An 18,898-nucleotide genomic window follows, 5' to 3' on the forward strand; every position below is an offset into this window, starting at 1 on the left:
ACAAGACTCCACCCGGGCCGCTGTACCAGTCTTTCCCTCGTCATCTCCACACCTCGTTCGTGCCCTCCACTCACCTATCTTCTTTCATTTTCGCCCCGACCACTTAGATAGATTAACATCACCAGCATTAAGCTTTCCTTGGCACCTGTCGGGTAGCGCGTGCCCCGTCAGGCCGTCAGCACTCAATTTGCACGACACGCGCTCATTCGCCGGAATGAGGAAAGCGGAGGCGAGAGTGTAGATGGAGGAGATTTTGAATTTGCATGCGGGCCATGTCGCCCCCAGGTTTCAGCGTTTTACCTGATTGGGCACGGCATTGGTGGTTTGGTACCGATGTCACATGGCGCAATGGGGGCGGGCTTTTGGGTTTCGGACTGCAACGGTGATGCTTGGCTATATGGAGGTCGTATATTATGTGCGTCATGGTGGTCACTGGGGCGGCTGCGTTGGGGCGGTGCGAGGCCTTCGTGTAAGCATTAGCATCTAACCTGTTCCAAGGTGTGGTGGCTTTGGGCTCTGGTGTAAAGCTGTCGATTGTTTGTGCCTGAGCTGTCAGGTGCGTCTCGAAAGGTCGTTGTGATGATCCTCTTATGTTCCTGATTGAGAATGCCGATCTTTCGGCAATTTGGGCCTGGAGCCGCTCACAAGGCTAGTCCGCGTTCTATCCGAAACGATGTGAAAACCTTAGAACATCCATCATTGGTTTGGGCCTATGAATACCCACAGCTGTTTTCTTTCTTTTCGCCTTGGGTTTGTCTAAAGAAATGAGTAACGAAGGCCAATGGCGGAGAAAGAAGATGGAAGGGCATGGGCCTGAACGTCGACTCCGTGCAAGTTCTTCTCGATTGCGATCTCCGATAGATTGAGTATTGTTTAATCTTGGTCTGAGCATAGGATAGCGTAGTGCATGCGACGCGGCCCCAACCCGGATTCCTTCACGCCTCTTCCGCGGTGGCATAATCGAGATTGCTTCAGATCAGCAGCGTAGGAAGTGTTTGATATCGCATCTCTATCGGAATCGACGCTAGTGGTATCCTCGTTGCGCACGACGTAGAGTTTACCAGGCTTGCCTCGACGCCTTTCCCGTGCGTAGTCGTAGATGCCGATCCGCTAGTTCTTCTCGAAGGAAAGAAGACGTCTGGTGTGCCATCGCCGCTTGGAGTCTAAGCACCTTCCACCTTGACGCTCTTCTCCTTCTTCCCGAAGTAGTTCGCCAGAGTATTCTTTTGCGCCGGCTTCTCCTTCTCTTTCTTTCCAACACCACTTCCCTCCTTCTTCTTGGATTCTCCAACACCCATCAGCTTCTTGAACTCTTCCCATTCGCCCTTTCCTACGATCCCTCCACTAGCCTCTTTATGCCCCCTCGCAAAGCTCTCTCCAAGTCGTTTTCTCAGCTCCTCGTCCCCTGATGCAATGCTCTCTAACTTCTTGATGATATCAACCTTCTCCTCTCCTTCGCGCGCTCTCGCGCATTTCGCAACGCGGCACGAGAAGTTGACTTTGTCGGGGAGGTAGCCCTCGTTTGCGCACATGACAATTTCTAGTTTGTTGGACTTGAGGGTGCCAGACCAGCGTGTCGCGATGACGGGATGTATTTGCGCGGCGCTTGATATAGTCAGCACGGCAATCGTAGCGTCGGCAGAGAACTTCGGAGCTGTGTGGGTGCAGCGTTCGGTCTCCCGTCTGACCTCCATGCTGGCATCTTTCAGCTTGTCGGCTTTCGAGATGTCTCCGGGACTGTTCGCGGAGATGACGGCGTCCCAGGCATCCTGCACATTGTATGCTGCTGATCTACGTGGTGCATTGGCCAGAGCTACGGCATCGTTGATGGACTTCTTGGGATGTTGCTTGAATGTTGCTACCATGTCTGGAAAGGGGGGTTCCCATTTAATGCTGCTTCCGAGATCACCGTGGGTTCCTAGTGCTGCTAACCATGATATCTTGTCGTGAAGGTCAGGGTGAAGTGGGAGGCAGATTGTGTATGTCAGTAGTGCGCTGGTTGCCACAGGTGGACAGTCGTGTGCAGTCACATAATCGCTTCCTTCTGGGAACCCGCCCTCATCTGCAAAGTGGTGGTCTACCACGAGGCATGTGTGGGGCGAATCGATGACAGGCGGTGTTTTTCGGCTGCCTTGGTCTAGAATGAAGATGTAGGACGGCGTCATGGCTGTGAGAGCTTGCCTTGTGCTTTCATCATGTACATTAGAGCCTTTTGGTGAGAAGTAAACGGATATTAGATTAGGTGAGAGACCTAGAGCGGTGAGAGTATGATGAAGTATGGCACCAGAGGAAAGTCCGTCTGCATCCTTGTCGGGTAAGATGACTGTTGGCTTTTGCGCTTCAGCACTGTGGCAGATTAGCACCTAAAATCTCATCCGTCGACTGCGTCTTGATTTACCATTCTCTGATGATCTCTCGCGCGCGTTCAATTTGCTCCTTCCTGGCCGGCCAGACATTCTCTCCTGACTCGTCCTGTCTTGATGGTGTAAGATGATACGCGGGAATCTCAGTCTTGGCCTTCGTCGCTGTCTTAGTCTTCTTTGGTTTTGGTGGCGATATATCCTTCTCAGCTTTCCGTTTCGCTGGACTTGACATGATAGTAGATGCGTGGAATTGCCGGGGTTGGATGAGATTGGCGAGTAGTGGCGATAATCGTGGCGAATACAGACTTAGTGAAGAGATGTTCGATAATTGCGCCAATCGACAGACGGGAAATCTCATTGTACAGGTTCGACAAGATGGTTTGCAGAGCGAAACGACTGGATGCAAGGGTGAAAGGTAGGAGTATCGATGACGTCGTTGACACGCTAGTCTCTTTTTCGCCCAACCTCCCCATCATACCCCAGCACCGCATCAAGCAGAACCTGAGCTCCCAACGCGCAATGCTCTGGACTCGTGAACTCCTCCGGATTATGACTTATCCCCCCTTTGCTCGGCACGAAGATCATACTCGTCGGACACACCCTGCTCGTCCACGCACTATCATGTCCTGCTCTGCTCTTCATCTGCATGACCTGATGTTCACCCACTAACCCCACCGCCGCCGTCCTCACAGCCTCGATACAATCTGGATGGAACTTCGATTCGGGTAATCCCCACGTACGCTCCACAGAATACGTAGTCGCGTTGTCTTCTTCCTTGATGACTCGATCGAATGCGCGTAAGATGGATTCGGAAAGCTGGTCGACGAGGTCATCAGTATCACATCTAATATCCACGACGAATCCTACGCCAGCGGGTATGGTAGCTTGCGAACTCGTATCGCTGCTGATAACACCCACGGTAGCTACACCCAGACCAGTCTGCACAGCGGTATCTCTTACAGCGGTGATGAGACGCGCAGCTGTGACTAAAGCATCTGCTCTTCCTTCCATGGGCGTTGTGCCTGAATGGCCTTCTCGTCCTGTGACGCGAATGGCGAACCACTTCATTCCCTGTACACTCGTCACAATGCCTATCTCTTTGCGTTCACGCTCAAGAATTGGGCCTTGCTCGATGTGTAGTTCGAAATGCGCAGACAGGTTGTTCTCGCGGTAATCGCACGGCGTTGAACCAAGGTATCCTGTTTCCTGTAAAGCAGTTGCCATGGATATCTTGTCGGTATCGCGGAGAGCATGGCATGCAGATAGATCTGTGCTACTGTGCGTACTCCAGACACCGGATGCCATCATTGCGCCGGGGAACCGCGCGCCTTCTTCGTTGGTCCAGTTTATCAGGGCGATGGGATGATGGGTTTGTATATTGTTCTCGTGCAGGGTGCGGAGGACCTCTAGGGCGGATTGCACGCCTAGGATGCCGTCGTATCTACATTCCCATCAGGCTCTGACAAATGTGATGTTTGCTTAGGTGTTGGCGCGCGTACCTCCCGCCTGCTGGCTGTGTGTCCATGTGGCTACCCATGCCAATTGGCGCTTTGTCTGCAGCGGTACCTGGCCGTATGGCGAATATGTTTCCCATTTGATCATTTCTTATGTCACATCCTAGACTCTTGCATTCGCTGACTAGCCAGTCTCGAGCTGCTTTGTCGGAGGGCGTTAAGGTTAGGCGGCACATGCCTGTTGATGGCGCTGGGAGAGCGCCGTAGGAGGTGCATGTTTCTTGTAATGTACTGTTTAGCCTCTCGCCATTGATCTTGAGAGGCTTGGAAGGCATGTTGATACAGATGTACGTTGGTAAGTCGAAGCTTGATCTAGAGGGCTACCCAGGTACGCATGGTAGATGGAAGCGTCAAAGTCGCGGTAGTTACATCCGACGCGTCGGCGTGCGAAACACGCGTCTTCATCATCGATGACCAATGTATATGACTGTGCAGGATATCTGTATCCTTCTCGAGCGCGTTTATACCGCGAATAGGCGTCGTGGTTGATAAGAAGGACGATGAAAGGAAGGTGGGGCAGCGCGAAAGAGGGGTCGAGATACGCACCTCACAAACCTGGACTAGCCTTCTTTCCACTACCACGATAACCGCTGAGATGTATCCTCCCGTGATCATGTATGACAGGGAAGTATCTTTCGTGTTATTGTTCTGCTCGGAAAAAGGTTGAAAAGAATTGCGATGGAGTACGATCTCATCATCATCAATGGAGTGGTCGTGTCCGAAAAGGAAGTTCAAGAGTGGGATATCGCTATCAAAGACGAGAAGATCGCAAAGGTAGTTCCAAGAGAGGGTCTGAAAGATGCACAAGCGACGAGGACGATAGACGCCGAAGGTGGCTATGTGATGCCGGGAGGCGTGGACGCTCACGTTCATCTCCAAGAACCTCCGTTGTTTGGAAACGGCTCAACGGCAGACAACTACGAGACTGGAAGTCGATCAGCCGTGTGCGGTGGTACCACTACCATGGTGACGTTTGCGCCACAGAAGAAGACCGAGGATACCCTTCTCGACACTCTGGCGGCCACTCATGAACGAGCGAAGGACAACTGCTACATCGACTACTCATTCCATATCATCGTCGGCAACCCTTCAGAAAGGGCGCTCTCAGAGTTCAAGACCCTGCGAGAGGAAGGCATATCTTCACTCAAGATCTACATGACCTACGAGGCTCTTCAACTGCACGATGGTCAGATCCTAGACATCCTTCTCGAAGCCAGGAAGCAAGGCATAACGACCATGATCCACGCCGAGAACGGACAAGTAATCGATTGGATGACCGCGCAACTCGAAAAGAAGAAGCTGTTCGCGCCGAAATACCACGGCTCATCCCATCCGCCCATGGCAGAGACCGAAGCCACCTACCGTGCAATCAGCTTATCAGAGTTCATGGATACTCCCATCCTCATCGTCCACGTATCCACACCTGCTGCAGCTGCACACATCAAAGCAGCGCAAGACCGCGGTCTACCCATCTACGCGGAAACCTGCCCGCAATACCTCTTCCTCACAAAGCTAGATCTCGACCACCCCGGTTTCGAAGGCGCGAAATGTGTGTGTTCGCCTCCACCCCGCGAAAGCGAAGCAGACTGCGACGTCATCTGGGAGGGTCTCGCCAACGGCACCTTCACAATCCTCTCTTCAGACCACTGTCCCTTCCGCTATGACGACCCTGAGATGGGTAAGAAGTCCAGTATCAGCGCAGAATACCCTCTGGGCCACTTCAAATACATCCCCAACGGCTGTCCAGGAATCGAAACACGCCTCTCCCTCACGCTCAGCGCGAACCGGCTCAAACTCACCAAATTTGTCGAAGTCACGTCTGCAAATCCTGCGAAGCTATACGGTCTCTACCCGAAGAAAGGCGCGCTGATAGAGGGCGAATCAGATGCTGATATCAATATCTGGTATCCGGATGGCAAGATGGAGGAGTTTGAGCTGACGAATAGTATGTTGCATCATGATGTTGACTACACGCCTTTTGAGGGCAGGAGGCTCAAGCAGTGGCCGAGGTGGACCTTGTTGAGGGGGAAGGTGGTTTGGGATAGGGATAATGGAGGGTTATTGGGGGAGAAGGGGTATGGCAGGTTTACGAAGAGGGATACGAGTAGTCTCGCGAAGCCGATGAGGGAGGGGGAGTGGGTGTTGCCGCTGTAGGTGTGGGTTGTGGTGGTGCGCGTGCGCGTGCGCCGTAGTATTGGGCTCGCAGATTCGTCTTCGACGCGTGCAACGCGTTTTGTTATGTCGTGACACGAGATGTCGCTTGCGACGCATGAATTCCCCTTGATATCTCCATAATGTGTTCGGTGTTGTAGCCTTGAGCGAATGGCTAGGCTTGCAGCTTGATGTTTGCCGCGGCTTGATCCTTATCTTATCAGCCCCCCTGTGCACCTCGCGTCCCACCCCATTCTTGCTTCTACCTTCCTTCGCGACAGCGCGTACATTGCGCATATCTGCATCATGTTACATCAAGCATGCATGACTAATGTCATGCTATCGTCTTATCAACGCAGCGGCTCGTACCTGCTGGTTGCGATGCAGATACCAGGCACCTGAGTCTTGCAGCTTGCCAACACTGGCACATGAGCTTGAGAGAGCTTATCATGCGCCCAAGCTGAACATTACCATTTTCTAGGGAAGATGACGACCTCAGATCTACCGGTAGAGGATGTAGATGTACTTGTCGTAGGTGGAGGACCAGTAGGTACACACCCCGTCTCCATTACACACATCACCTGGGCATGATACTGACACTCATTCCCAGGCCTGGTAACCGCCTACCAACTCGCGCGCAACCTCCCTCGCTCTACGCATCGCATCAAGATCATCGAACAACATCCCAAGTCGTCCCAAGACAACCATGGACGCGCCATCACCCTCTTTCCTCGCAGCACTGAGATGTTAGATCAGCTTTCTCTGGCTGATTCCCTCGCCCAACAATGTTTCGCATGTCGCGAGACTGTAAACTACGATAATCATGGCAACGAGGTGGAAGGAAGAGGTTGGGCGTTCATGGAGAACATGACGGATACCAAGTGGGACTTCGCGTTGGTGCTACGTCAGAAGTACCAGGAAGAGGTGTTCAGAAAGGCATTGGCCAAGGAGGGGGTACAGCTTGATGCGCCGTATACCCTGGTGGGCATCGAGATTGTAGACGGGGTTGGGATGGGTGGATATCGCATACTGGCTACAATTGAACATGGCGAGACAAAGGTGAAGAGCATAGTCAGATGTCGATATCTGGTTGGCGCAGACGGTGGGCGGTCTTTCGTACGACGAACCATGAAGATCCCCTTCGATGGCTCGTCCAGCGAAGACAAGTGGGTACGCGTCGATGGCGTTATCGAGACCGACCTCCCCAAACCGCGAACGTACTGCGCTATCGAATCGCCGACACACGGAAACGTCCTCTGGGCCGCGCTCGACAGAGGTGCAACACGTATAGGATTCGCGTTCACATCGGAGCGTCAGAAAGCATACAAGGTGTTCGACGAAGAAGCCGCTGTCAAAGAAGCCATCGCATCCGTCAAGCCGTTCAACCTCAAGTTCAAGCAGGTGGATTGGTGGACCATCTACGTTGTCGGGCAGCGCATCGCGCGCTCGTTCTTCGTGAACGACTGCATTTTCCTTGCCGGTGACGCATGCCACACACACAGTTCGGGTGCAGCACAAGGCATGAACACCGGCATGCATGATGCCGTCAACCTCGGTTGGAAGCTTTCCCTCGTGCTTCAGGGTCTCGCCAAATCAGACCTCCTACACTCATACGAAGCAGAGCGACTCCCCAATGTTCAGCGATTGATCAACTACGACAAAGACATCTCGCGCCTCATGACGATGCAGTTACCCGAGGGCTGGACAGGCGATCCCAACGCCGACCCGAACGAAGTACTAGGCGTGGTCATGGCCGAAGCAGCGACATTCAGCAGCGGATTGGGCATCTACTACGAGCCAGACTCCTATCTCAACCTCACGCAGAGCTCGGGTGTATCGTCCGTACAGCCTGGTCAGCGCGCACCTGATGTTACGCTGCAGAAGCCCGCGACTTTCGAAGCTACGCGATTACAGAGGGAGACGCCGAATACGGCGACGTTTTATATTGCGCTGTTTGCCGGGGAAGTGTCGCGCACGAAGTTGGCTTTGGCATCGTTCACGGCAGCGGTCTCTCAACTTGCTTGGCTGAACGATGAGGATGCTCAGATATCGTGTCTTTCTATCATGGCAGGACCGGGTGGACCGTCAGCGTATGAGACGTTGGGTGGTAATCCGTTTGGCCGTGTGTTCTATGATGCGGATTGCGGTGCGCATATGCGCTATGGTGTTGGGACTGAGAAGGGAGCTGTCGTGGTGTTGAGACCTGATGGCTGGGTGGGCACGGTTGTGGAGTTGAACGGGGATGCGGGGCAGAATTTGGAGAGGTACTTTGCTCGGTTTCTGACTGCTGCAGCGGGGGGTCACAAGGCTGAGGCGAAATTGTAGAGCTGCGTAGCTCCCACACATCCTTCTCAGTAGGCGATATGCCTGCTACAGCTGGTATAGTTGGTAATCAGCGCCACGGACAACTATCAGCCTATTGAAGCGGCCCTGATAGATGTGGCAACCGCCAACTGCATGGTGAGGGCTCAATGCGTACAGCCTGTACACCCCCACGAAATTCCATCACCGTGCTTGTCCAATCGCTTATCACCTGAGGCATTTTTCTATGGGCGTGTCTGTCATGTTCAGCCTCGAGGCTGCATGTGCATATTTTTGGCAGCCGAGCTGACATTAAAATACCTATAGCTGTCTCAGCCCTGTTGTCACCGTTTACCTTTTCTTTCTCTTCACCTTTCACCTTCTGCCATTAGTTGACAACTATGGCGGAACCTGAGGACCAGGCGGCTCTTGACTTCGAAGTAGCAGAGAAGGAGTTCTTCCAAAACGCCCGCGGATATTCATACGAGTCTGAACGTGATGGGTTCTTTTCAAGAGAGCGTACAGGGATTCGCTTCGAGGATTGGGGGGATGTTCGGGATTTGTTCGAACGTGGGCAGTGGCCCTCTGATAAAGGCGGCAATAACGACGGCCTGAACTTTCTCTGTGTATTAATAAAGAACGTAAACGCTGCTGGGCTAATCAAAGAAAGGATCAAGGAAAGGATCGAAAGGATAGAACGTACTTTGCGATCCCGTTCACAAGAGATTCGGATGGATGCTGCGTGTGGTCAGGATGGTTCGCCGCCTGAACATATGCTACTGGAAACGCCTGGTCACTCTAGGCCGCATTTCTTTCTCTTCTGGCCGAAAAGAGCAAAGACCTCCAATTCAGCAAGACGCATGGGGGTTCTTGTCCACGGAATGGGTGATCATCACTTTGAGTCCGTTGAATATCGCAATCGGCCCGGTCTGGTGAACATCAGACAAACGTTGGATGGAGATAATGACGCCTTCCTTGCCTGGACTTTCTTGACTTTATTCACATATATGGAAGCCATCACTGAACAAGCAAAGAAACTCGATGCCCAGGTCGACCATGTAGCGGAGATGTTAGGGTCGAGGGGCGGTCCCAACCTAAGTGATATACTCCACGAACTCAACACTATCAGCAACGAAATTAGGGCTTCAAACCACGTAGAACACCAGTTCTATTTCGTAAACAACGCCATGATGCAGGTACGAGCTGTTATGGAATGGCGAGAGGGTGAAAGGTATATGCATCGATTGCAGGTGGCAAAAGAGGATATGAAATTATGCTCACCAGAAAGACTAAAAGAACGTATCGCGGAACTACGGCTTCATGCTGCTGATTTGAAGGAAGAGATAAGACAGAAGTGGGAAGAAGAACGTCAGAGGCGGGAAGATGCTCGGCAGGAAAGGGAAGAGGCCAGAGCGACAAAAGAGGAAAAGCTTTTAGAAGAAAGCATCAGGATTGCGAAAGAAACCAAAAAGGATAGCCGTACCATGCGCGGTATTGCTTGGGTCACCATCGCATTCCTACCAGCAACGTTCGTGACCTCGTTCTTCGGCATGAATTTCTTTAATGGCATTGCAGGAAACGTTCCATTCGACGACGCAAGTCGCAATGTCTGGCTGTTCTTCGTCATCGCCGTGCCGATTAGTGGCATTGTCTTGTTCATTTTCTACTTCTGGGACGAGTATGAGAGGAAGAAAGACGAGGGCAAATTGAGGTCGATTGAGGAGGCCGCGATCACGAGTCAAGACAATGCTGGGATAGCAAAATCTACGGGAAACAATTTGGCACTGTCAGCACTACCAAGCAGAGTATCGCACGCCTAAAACCCACCACAACCCCGAACCTCCACCGAGCCACCAACCCCCTCCCTGCACCTCCCTTAGCCTCACACAGTGGGGCATGATCTACCGAGCCGGTGTGGGTCTCGCGACCCACCCCACCCTAACTTCCTACGCTGGCGCAATGTCACGATTCAAGAACCGCCGTAGCTGCCTTGTTTTCCTGGCTGCTGTTGTTGGTGCGGCAAGTGGGCGAGGCGTGCCGGCACGCGTCAGGCCGCTGCGCTGGTGCTTGAGTCGTTGGCTGTTGTTGTTGTGAGGTTGGCAGGCTTGGCTTTCCTTTTTTCGATGTATGGTATTCTTGGCTTTGCGATAGGTGGGGACTGCTGTTTGGAGGTGCGGCGGGTTTGTGGGTCGTGATTCTGTGGTGTGGTGATCGATTGAAGATGCTTCTGTGTTGGTAGAGCGCCCTTTGATGGGTACGCAAAGCGCGAGAACATCGTATGAGGGCTATAGCACATTGCAGAACGGGCTGGATTTGACGCGGTAGTAGTAGTAGCACATTGAGGGTTGTTAGTCGTACTTCAACGCATTAATATGTATTATTGGGTATCTGCCAAAGTTCATAGATCGTAGAAAGTCGCCTCACTACACCATCGCGCTTTAAAGCCACCTCCTCGCATCCAACGACTTCTCCTTTTTATGCTGAATCGGTGGTAAAGCCTGCAAACTCGGATGCGAGCTCCCCCGATCAACACTGTACTCCGACTGCACCATAATGCCTCCCATTGGAGAGCCAACAACCGGCGCCGGCGCCGCAACATCGGCCAACGGTTGCACATCCTCATTCGACTTGAACGACCGATCCAGCGACCCTTCCGACGAGTTTTCCGGCGAATTCCTATCTGTAAGGACGCCGTCTTTTCCGCCCATTCCAACGCCCATCTCGTACTCGTCTAGGCGGACAAAGTCATCTTTGTCCATCTTGCTCCGGCCCAGAGTGCTCAGTTGAGAGCGATCAGTTTTCGGTAGCCAGATGCGGGACTTGAGGTCTTTGCTGCCATTGTTCTTCTTGCTGCTGTTGCCTGAGTTCTCGGCGTAGTAGTATTGACTTGGTGTCTTCTGTTTGGGCCAGATGCGTTCGCGGATGGAACGTTGTAGTTGGCGGATAGCGGGTGCGCAGGCGACGATGGCACCGACGTGGGCTTCGATGGCGGACCAGTATCCGATGGGTAGGTAGTCCCAGGTTACGTTGGTGGTTTGCGCGAATTGGATCATGTATTTGAGGCGGAGGATGCTGACGATTGTGACACTGAGGAGGTGTTAGTTGAGGCAAGGTGAGATGTGGAAACTAGACTTACAAGCCTCCTCCGAGGAACATGCACATGATGCCAAACTTGCGCCGGCGGGTCATGGCAAGCTTGCTGAGCTCTCTCATCGGTATAACAATGACAACTAGATCGAGAAGGATATTGACCGCGGCAGAAGCCCAGGCATCAGCGTTAAGGTTGATGCATTTGCCATGATGCTCGCCGTCCCAGTGTTCCCACGCAATGCGTATCGGAATGCATTGTAACGCGGTTGCTGTAACGAATGCGATGATGTACATGATGCAGATTACGATGGTAACGTGGATGACGCGTCGGAGTCCCTGGTGAGGGAAGATGCGAAGGTAGAAGAGCAAGACTGCTATCTTGGTCAATGCGATCGACGCAAGGTAGAGAAGCTCCGTGTAGTAGAAGATCTATTATCGAACTTTGGTCAGCGCAGGGATATCATGGGTTGCATAACCCATCACATACCTCGAGAATCTTGGTGATATTTTCGAAAGACACCATCCACATATCCGTGCCCAGCCCCAAAAGGTTCAGAAGGTACGCGCATATCGTGAGTGGGATGATGAGTATGATGGCCGCAGTCATAACCCAATCGTCAATGCCCCAGTTTCCGCCGAACCAGGGAAGGCGTGCGATTACGCGTAGAATGTAGGCTCCCAAGGATAGTACTCCAAAGACTATCGTAGTGACTGTTCCTTGTTCCGTCTTGTTCCGAATGGGCGCATCCATCAACTCGGTAAGAAACCTCTTCGCCGCTGCACAGGCTATTAGGAGAAAGTTCAACGAGCGAATATGAGAGAGGACCTACTCAGTGCTTCTTTAGGCTTACAGCTAGCCAAGACACATTTGCTCAAGTCATCGATAAGCTTCTCGTTGCCCTTGATGCAGTCGATATCAGTGAGCTGACATGTTGATGACGAGATTATTGTGAGGGTGCAATCTAACTTTATGACCGAAATCAGTATGGAGTCTCGTGTATCGACATGATTTACATACCGCGCATGGAGGCAGGTTCTTGACTGCAGACGCAAGCACATCATTTCCGCTCTGACTTTGCGCAAAAGACAAAGGCGCAAAGACAAGGCACAGTAGTGCGGAGAAGAACTTCATGTCGGAACCCGCATAGAACGAGGCTGTACCCCAGATTGTTTCCGACTGTACGTATTGAGACAACGCTTTACGAGATGCCCTGCGCGAGAAAACAAAAGAGGAAGGAGAATTATGTTAAGCGACGGATTGCGGATCAAACAGGGTAAAACAAAAAGCCATTTGAACCAGGATAAGAACAGGGGCTTATACACGGCACGTACAGGTTTCCCAGAGGCGGCAATGGACGTCAAAATCCTAGCCTCCCGAACATCAAAGCACCGTTAGTATGTTACAAGCACCACGTAGTGCAGCTGCCATCCTCGTCACGGAGTGTCTTCCACAAGGCGCGCCACACAAAACGTGCTCGGCCGCAATCGGCAGTCTATGAGCTAGACGGTGCCCTGACTTTAGTTCGTTGCTGTGCCGCTGCTACGGCGAATTCCACGTGGATCTTGAGCCCAACGAGCGACAAACCCTCCGATCTCTGGCCTTTACCTTTGCTGGCTTCACACGTTGAACGTGTCGAAAACTCACATACTTTGTCTATGAGGTATGACGTTTGTAAGTGAGGAAGATTGTGCCAAGAGATGTATGACGCGCTCAAGCGAGATTATCGGGGTCGGCAGCTGTATGAGCACCCATGTTCTCACAGTACTGAATGTCGGCCTGTTAGGCATCACGAGGAGGTGAGCATGATGCGAACCTGATCGGCGTTTGACGTGGCAATCATTCTGGCGTTCTGCCAATTGCCACAAGGCTTGCCTAGTGTATACCATTATAAGGCTTCGCTAGCGGAAAAGCCCTCGAGCAGTTCCAACACCAGCAGCGTCGATCATCGGAGGTACATGAACCCGGTGAAGAACGGTATTCCACTGCTCCCAAGTAATGGCAATCGTCTTTGCGAAAACGTGGTTCGGCCCTGCATGTGAGCTTTAGAGTTTAGCTCGGCATGTAGATCTAGTCTAGCACAGTCTTTAATAAAGCTCGGAAACACTAGGCTAGTCAGTCACCCATGGTCGCTGTGATAAAACTGAATGTTCTTTGGACACGGCAGATGCAAGCGCCGTGAACAGAAAGATTGGCGAGTTTTGGCGAATCCTTCGTTCTGCAGCGATTCTAGGGGAATGTGGCATATGCTCAAGTGATCTGTACTAGCTGCAGCGACTTACAGATTCGTCGTTCGGCCATGATTCACGTGGTGGAGAGGATGACCGCAAGCCGCCCTGCCGGTCTGCAATGTGGGGCCTTAGAGCTCCATCGTTTCTTGTTGACCATACTTCCCATTCGACCCCCTCTTATGATCCACTCTTGTGAGATTCACGCGGAAAGCCGGTAGCTCTAGTGTTTCGAAATGACCGTCTTTTTGCTCGTCCCAGAACACCGCTGTATTCAAAGGTATGCCGGCGTAACTGGACATTTCCCAGTCCTCCACGCAGAAGTCGTCCCAAATAGAGCCCAGTCCTTCTGCGCGCTCCTCGAAGATCAATGCACGCCACTCCTCCCCCTGCTGTTCTCCCTCGTTGCGATAGAGGAGCGTTGGGCTAAGCTGCGCATAACGGGGCGGGGTCGTCACGTCTTTCGTGATCGGTGCTTCGAAGACAACCGTCCCGTTGGAAACAAAGGTTGTAACAACAAGACCGCGGTAATCAGCTTTCAGTGTGGCTGTAGAGTTCATTTCTGGATCAGAAGCGCTGTAGGTGCCCGCATAGCGGTCACGCATTTGCTGTATGGCAAGCTTTTCGGCTGTTTGCACTATCTTTACTGTAACGATGTCCATGATCTTGGACAAGATTGCGCTGGGGCCTGCGACTAGAATAGTGATACCCAAGTCGTACTCCGGCACTGTTATGATGATAGAGGTATAGCCCGGCAACCCTCCACTCTTAGTGACAAAGCGTACAGTACGTTTCGACTGCTCAAGTATGCGGTCTGTTTGATAGATCTCCCACGGCATGCCATAGAAGGAGTTCAATCCGCGAGACGGAGAGACTGGATGTAGCCAATTTATCGCGTGGGTGATGGCGTTGTAGTGGGTTAGGACGTAGCGGAGGTATTTCGACAGGTCCCTCGTCGAGCTGTAGATGCCGCCGGTAGGATTTTGGATGCCTTCGTCCACACCCCAGAATTGTGGACCAGCCGGAATGACGCCAGCAGAATCGGCAGGCTTGGAGAGAGTGCTGGTAGACATGTTCAAAGGCTTGAAGATGGCTTCATCAATGTAGGTCTCGTAGGTCTGGTTCGTCACCCGCGATAGGACGAGCCCAAGCAGTTCGAACGCGACATTGGAATAAGACGATTCTTGGTTTGGCGCGAATAACGGTGCGAACTTCTTGAGCTGTCGAAACATATCTAAGCACAATCAGGTTAGCACCCTTCTCTCACGCTCAATTAGTGAGATGTGAACCTTTCGCTGTGCAGGGTGTCTCATAATTTGGTGAGTACTCGTCACAGTTTGGCAACCCTTCCCGTGACACATCAGGAGGCAGACCCAGGGAGCTTGGATCCAACTCAGGGTAATTGTTATTGATAAGATCACCTTGAGCCCCTGTTAAAGAAATTAGCACGCGTACCTTCTTCTGTGTGGCACACATGAAACAGATTCTGCTTCTTTCCAGAAGACATCTTACATTCGCGGGGAAGGCCGCTCAGCTGGCTAGCCAGACTGCGCAATGTAATGTCTTTCCATGGAATGCCGCCGTTCGACTTGTCTCCTAATTCCTTGAGGTATGTATTCACTGTAGCATCCAAGCTCAAGTTGCCTGCTGCATGCTGATACAGTATACCGAGTACGGTGAAGGTCTTGGTGATGCTAGCGATGCGGTACAGCGCGTCGCCGTTGACTTCGGGGATATCTGGACGCGAGGCATTACGTTCGCGCGCGGTATGATGTCGCGACCATAACGTGTCTTTCGACGAGGTTATCTCTACAGAGAAGGAGGTTCGGTCGAACTCTGGCGCTGCGACGGCTGCCGTGAGTGCTGTGTTGATGGACTCGAACGCGTCTTGAAGCAGAGGATCGCCAGCATTGTACCGAGGCGGCGGATGGGCGATGGTAGGTTCGAAGCATTTGGCGCTGGCCAAAGCGACTAGCAGAAAGGAAGACAGCGGCACCATTTCGGCGTTGTGCTGGGAGAACTACATGATAGAGTTTGACGTGAGGATGCCTAGATCTGCGACATGTCGCTCCCCGCACTGAGGGGAGCTTGGACCTCGCGGCTTATCATGATCGCCGATGCAACCTCACAGCTCACTTACTCCGAATCGATTCTGATGGCCATCAAAGGGGCCTGGTACATGGAGTTCTACTAAACGGCGGTACTACTCTGCAGCTCGTTTTGTCTGAGCGTCTCAAAAAGCGCGCGCGTTGTCGCGCTGTCACGTGCGAGGGTAGGGATGGCGTCTGGGCACAGCACGGCTACGACACTTGCAATTACCTTAAGGAGCATGCTAATCCCTATTGCCTCGGGATGAGTACTTCCGAATGCGCGGATCTCGCGTTATCTCATGTGCAATGCTTCGCCCACTGCTGCCATGTGTGGATCGACCCTTTATCCGTCGATATGGCTATATGACAGCCCCACAAAGAGCTTGATGGCATCACGCCGTCTGACCATTTCACTGTCCACCAACGTCTTAGAAAACAGACACAGGACTTGGCTTTTTATATTACTTACGGGCAGCAGGTTGACCACATGATACTGACTTACACCCGTTCGACATGTAGCCCTTCGTCCGGAGGATACATAACAGTTCCAACTTCCTTTGATAGCGTCACCTTCTTGCCAGTCGACAACTTGTATCGTTCTATCTCATCGTCTCGATACCAGCCAACGCAATGCGCACCACTTCATTTGCGATATTTACCTTGGTTGCCACCAGTGGTGGCACACCGCTGGGACACAGCCCCGAGCGCCTTGGGGAAATCCTTCCTCGCCAGATAAATGTGACATGTCCAGTAACACCGAGACCCATGCCTAAAGCGGCGGTATTCCCCTCCGTGAAGACGATGCCAGATCCATTCCTCTATCTGGACGGCAAGAACCGTGTCCAAAGTAAAGACGAATGGACCCAATGCCGCCAACCCGAGATCCTCAAGCTCCTCCAGGAATACCAATATGGGTATTACCCTGATCACTCGCAAGAAACTGTCTCCGCAACTCGAAGTGGCAACACCTTGACTGTCACTGTCACCGCAGGAGGGAAGACCGCTAGCATCGCAGCTTCTTTGAACTTGCCGAGTGGAGGCGGACCGTTCCCAGTGGTCATCTCGATCGGCGGGATAGACACTAAGAGCTATGTAAATGCGGGTATCGCGGTAGTCACGTTCGATTATACCAAAGTTGCAGCGGACAGCAACAGTAAGACTGGATCGTTTTGGACGCTGTATAGTGGTAGAGACATCGGTAAGTGGACGTTTTTACCTACTGCAATGCATGCTTACAGTCAACAGGAGTACTTACTGCTTGGGCATGGGGCTTTCATCGCGTTCTTGACGGCATCGAACTTAAGATCACAGAGATCGATGCAACCAAATCTGGCGTCACTGGTTGCTCTCGTCTGGGCAAAGCTGCTCTGGCTGCTGGGCTATTCGACAAGCGTATTGCCGTCACTATGCCAATGTGTTCTGGCGTTCAGGGTGCGGGGCCTTACCGATACAGTCTGAGTGGGCAGGGAGAAAATCTGGAGAATGCTGTAAGCACTGAGTCTCATCGAAGGCTTCACAATCTTTTGAGATATGCGCACTGACGATTACCTAGAAATCTGGAGCAGGATGGTGGACTTCCTCGGGCATCTCGCAGTTCGTCGGCAAATCCTCCCAGCTCCCTTATGACGCCCACACGATCGTTGCAGCCATCGCCCCACGCGCGGTCATCCTATCTCAGAACGTAAACGATCAATTCACGGACTCCAAAGGCACCGCCCAAGTGACCTTTCCTGCGGCCAAGGTCGTATACAATTGGTTAGGCGTGGGCGAGAAGCTGGGCATGAGCATACCGTCTGGCGGACACTGCGACATGAGTGGGTACGCGGATGTTTTGCCTTTTGTGCAAAAGGTGCTGCAAAATAAGGCCACGACGCGGAATTATGACGATTTGAAGACGTGGAAGGCTATGCCCGAGGCTTTCCCTTGGGGCAGCGATCTACCAAAGGCAACCTGAGTAGCAGACTCGTCTACGCCTATCACTTTAAGAAACGAATCTGAACACGTCGTTTTTTTCCACGATAGATAGCCGTGCCCATGGGTACACGAGTCGCCATCGAAGTAATGTATGTGCTCCTAATGTTGCTATTTCTTTACCGAAGCGATGCTATGCTATATGGTAGACCAGGCATTATCGATTGGTATCATCGCGCCGTTGATCATAGTCGACTCTTCTGAAGCGAGGAAAGCAATGCCACGGGCGACGTTGTCTACCCCGATGTAGGGAACCGGTGTACCCTCACTGTCTTTCGATACGTGCATTTGCACGATGGGACTGTATGAGTAAGCAACGGCCGAAACGTGCAGGTGAAGCCCATCAGAACTTACAAGAACGCGTTGAAGCCAGCGGAATCGAAGTGCTCCATCTGTACCGACGAAGCGATGTTGGTCGCAACACCGCCGGGCAGCACACCATTGCACCGGATGCCTTCCTTGTGGAAGCGCCAGGCCACGTTCTTCGTCGCACCGACCTATCAACTGTCAGCATAAAACCGCTATTGCTTAAGGAAGATTGTTTCTTACCAGACCGTGTTTGCTAGCAGTATACGCGATTCCCGCACTCGCCCCCGAAGTCCCCGCTTTGCTACCCACGTTGACAATGGCACCACCTTTCTGCTCCTTCATCGCCGGAAGAACCGCCTTCATCATGCGAATAGGTACTGTCAAGTTGATCGACATCACCCTCTCCCACTCTTCCTCGTGAATCGTGTCCGCACTACTCCAGCCATCGCTCACGCCCGCGCAGTTGACCAACACATCAATGCGGTTGTGCTTGCCAACGCACTTCGCCACTGCATGTTCCGCAGCTTGAGATTCGGTGAGATCAGTCTGGTAGAATGTGAATGTCGAATAGTCTTCCGCGAGCTTCTGCGGCTGTGCGCCAATGTCTATGCCGAAAACCGAGGCGCCTCGCTCAAGGAAGAGACGCGTTGTTGCTAGGCCGATACCGGAGCTGCAGCCGGTCACTATTGCGACTTTGTCTTGGAGGGTGGAAATGGACATGTTGGATTGGTGTTGATATTAATTGATGTATGGATGCGGATTGATAGATGAATCATACGCTATTGGCGTTGCCCGCTGGTGGAAAACTTGGGATGACGTCAACGGTTAGCGCGAAGACGAGACCCACTTTTGGCGGTACCCTTTTGAGCGCGTCCTCTTCGGC

The 18,898-nt window shown here is 52.4% G+C and overlaps 9 protein-coding genes across 9 annotated transcripts; 4 read left to right on the forward strand and 5 right to left on the reverse strand.

Annotated features, from left to right (window-relative positions):
* Positions 1-1,163: 1,163 nt before the first annotated feature.
* On the reverse strand, positions 1,164-2,595 carry J4E90_007874 (uncharacterized protein; the record flags this gene model as incomplete). Its single annotated transcript, XM_051437404.1, has 2 exons — positions 1,164-2,346; positions 2,399-2,595. The coding sequence occupies 2 exons, from the start codon at positions 2,593-2,595 to the stop codon at positions 1,164-1,166; spliced, it is 1,380 nt and encodes a 459-aa protein (XP_051289150.1).
* A 212-nt stretch (positions 2,596-2,807) lies between these two features.
* J4E90_007875 (uncharacterized protein) lies at positions 2,808-4,152 on the reverse strand (the record flags this gene model as incomplete). The annotated part of the gene is made up of 2 exons (XM_051437405.1): positions 2,808-3,804; positions 3,863-4,152. 2 exons carry the CDS (start codon positions 4,150-4,152, stop codon positions 2,808-2,810), a joined length of 1,287 nt encoding a protein of 428 aa, XP_051289151.1.
* Positions 4,153-4,555: 403 nt separating this feature from the next.
* J4E90_007876 (uncharacterized protein) lies at positions 4,556-6,031 on the forward strand (the record flags this gene model as incomplete). The annotated part of the gene is made up of 1 exon (XM_051437406.1): positions 4,556-6,031. The coding sequence occupies one exon, from the start codon at positions 4,556-4,558 to the stop codon at positions 6,029-6,031; it is 1,476 nt and encodes a 491-aa protein (XP_051289152.1).
* Positions 6,032-6,171: 140 nt separating this feature from the next.
* On the forward strand, positions 6,172-8,353 carry J4E90_007877 (uncharacterized protein; the record flags this gene model as incomplete). The annotated part of the gene is made up of 2 exons (XM_051437407.1): positions 6,172-6,175; positions 6,639-8,353. The coding sequence occupies 2 exons, from the start codon at positions 6,172-6,174 to the stop codon at positions 8,351-8,353; spliced, it is 1,719 nt and encodes a 572-aa protein (XP_051289153.1).
* Positions 8,354-9,519: 1,166 nt separating this feature from the next.
* J4E90_007878 (uncharacterized protein) lies at positions 9,520-10,149 on the forward strand (the record flags this gene model as incomplete). Its single annotated transcript, XM_051437408.1, has 2 exons — positions 9,520-9,525; positions 9,580-10,149. 2 exons carry the CDS (start codon positions 9,520-9,522, stop codon positions 10,147-10,149), a joined length of 576 nt encoding a protein of 191 aa, XP_051289154.1.
* Positions 10,150-10,767: 618 nt separating this feature from the next.
* Positions 10,768-12,551, reverse strand: J4E90_007879 (uncharacterized protein; the record flags this gene model as incomplete). Its single annotated transcript, XM_051437409.1, has 5 exons — positions 10,768-11,416; positions 11,466-11,848; positions 11,907-12,196; positions 12,271-12,343; positions 12,438-12,551. The coding sequence occupies 5 exons, from the start codon at positions 12,549-12,551 to the stop codon at positions 10,768-10,770; spliced, it is 1,509 nt and encodes a 502-aa protein (XP_051289155.1).
* Positions 12,552-13,776: 1,225 nt separating this feature from the next.
* Positions 13,777-15,644, reverse strand: J4E90_007880 (uncharacterized protein; the record flags this gene model as incomplete). Its single annotated transcript, XM_051437410.1, has 2 exons — positions 13,777-14,879; positions 15,101-15,644. 2 exons carry the CDS (start codon positions 15,642-15,644, stop codon positions 13,777-13,779), a joined length of 1,647 nt encoding a protein of 548 aa, XP_051289156.1.
* Positions 15,645-16,500: 856 nt separating this feature from the next.
* Positions 16,501-17,689, forward strand: J4E90_007881 (uncharacterized protein; the record flags this gene model as incomplete). Its single annotated transcript, XM_051437411.1, has 3 exons — positions 16,501-16,933; positions 16,981-17,222; positions 17,288-17,689. The coding sequence occupies 3 exons, from the start codon at positions 16,501-16,503 to the stop codon at positions 17,687-17,689; spliced, it is 1,077 nt and encodes a 358-aa protein (XP_051289157.1).
* A 155-nt stretch (positions 17,690-17,844) lies between these two features.
* On the reverse strand, positions 17,845-18,735 carry J4E90_007882 (uncharacterized protein; the record flags this gene model as incomplete). The annotated part of the gene is made up of 3 exons (XM_051437412.1): positions 17,845-18,007; positions 18,061-18,203; positions 18,256-18,735. 3 exons carry the CDS (start codon positions 18,733-18,735, stop codon positions 17,845-17,847), a joined length of 786 nt encoding a protein of 261 aa, XP_051289158.1.
* Between the last annotated feature and the right edge of the window lie 163 nt (positions 18,736-18,898).

This window comes from Alternaria incomplexa (genome assembly GCF_024043165.1).
Source record: "Alternaria incomplexa strain BMP 0042 chromosome Unknown scaffold_11, whole genome shotgun sequence".
NCBI classification, from domain to species: domain Eukaryota; kingdom Fungi; phylum Ascomycota; class Dothideomycetes; order Pleosporales; family Pleosporaceae; genus Alternaria; species Alternaria incomplexa.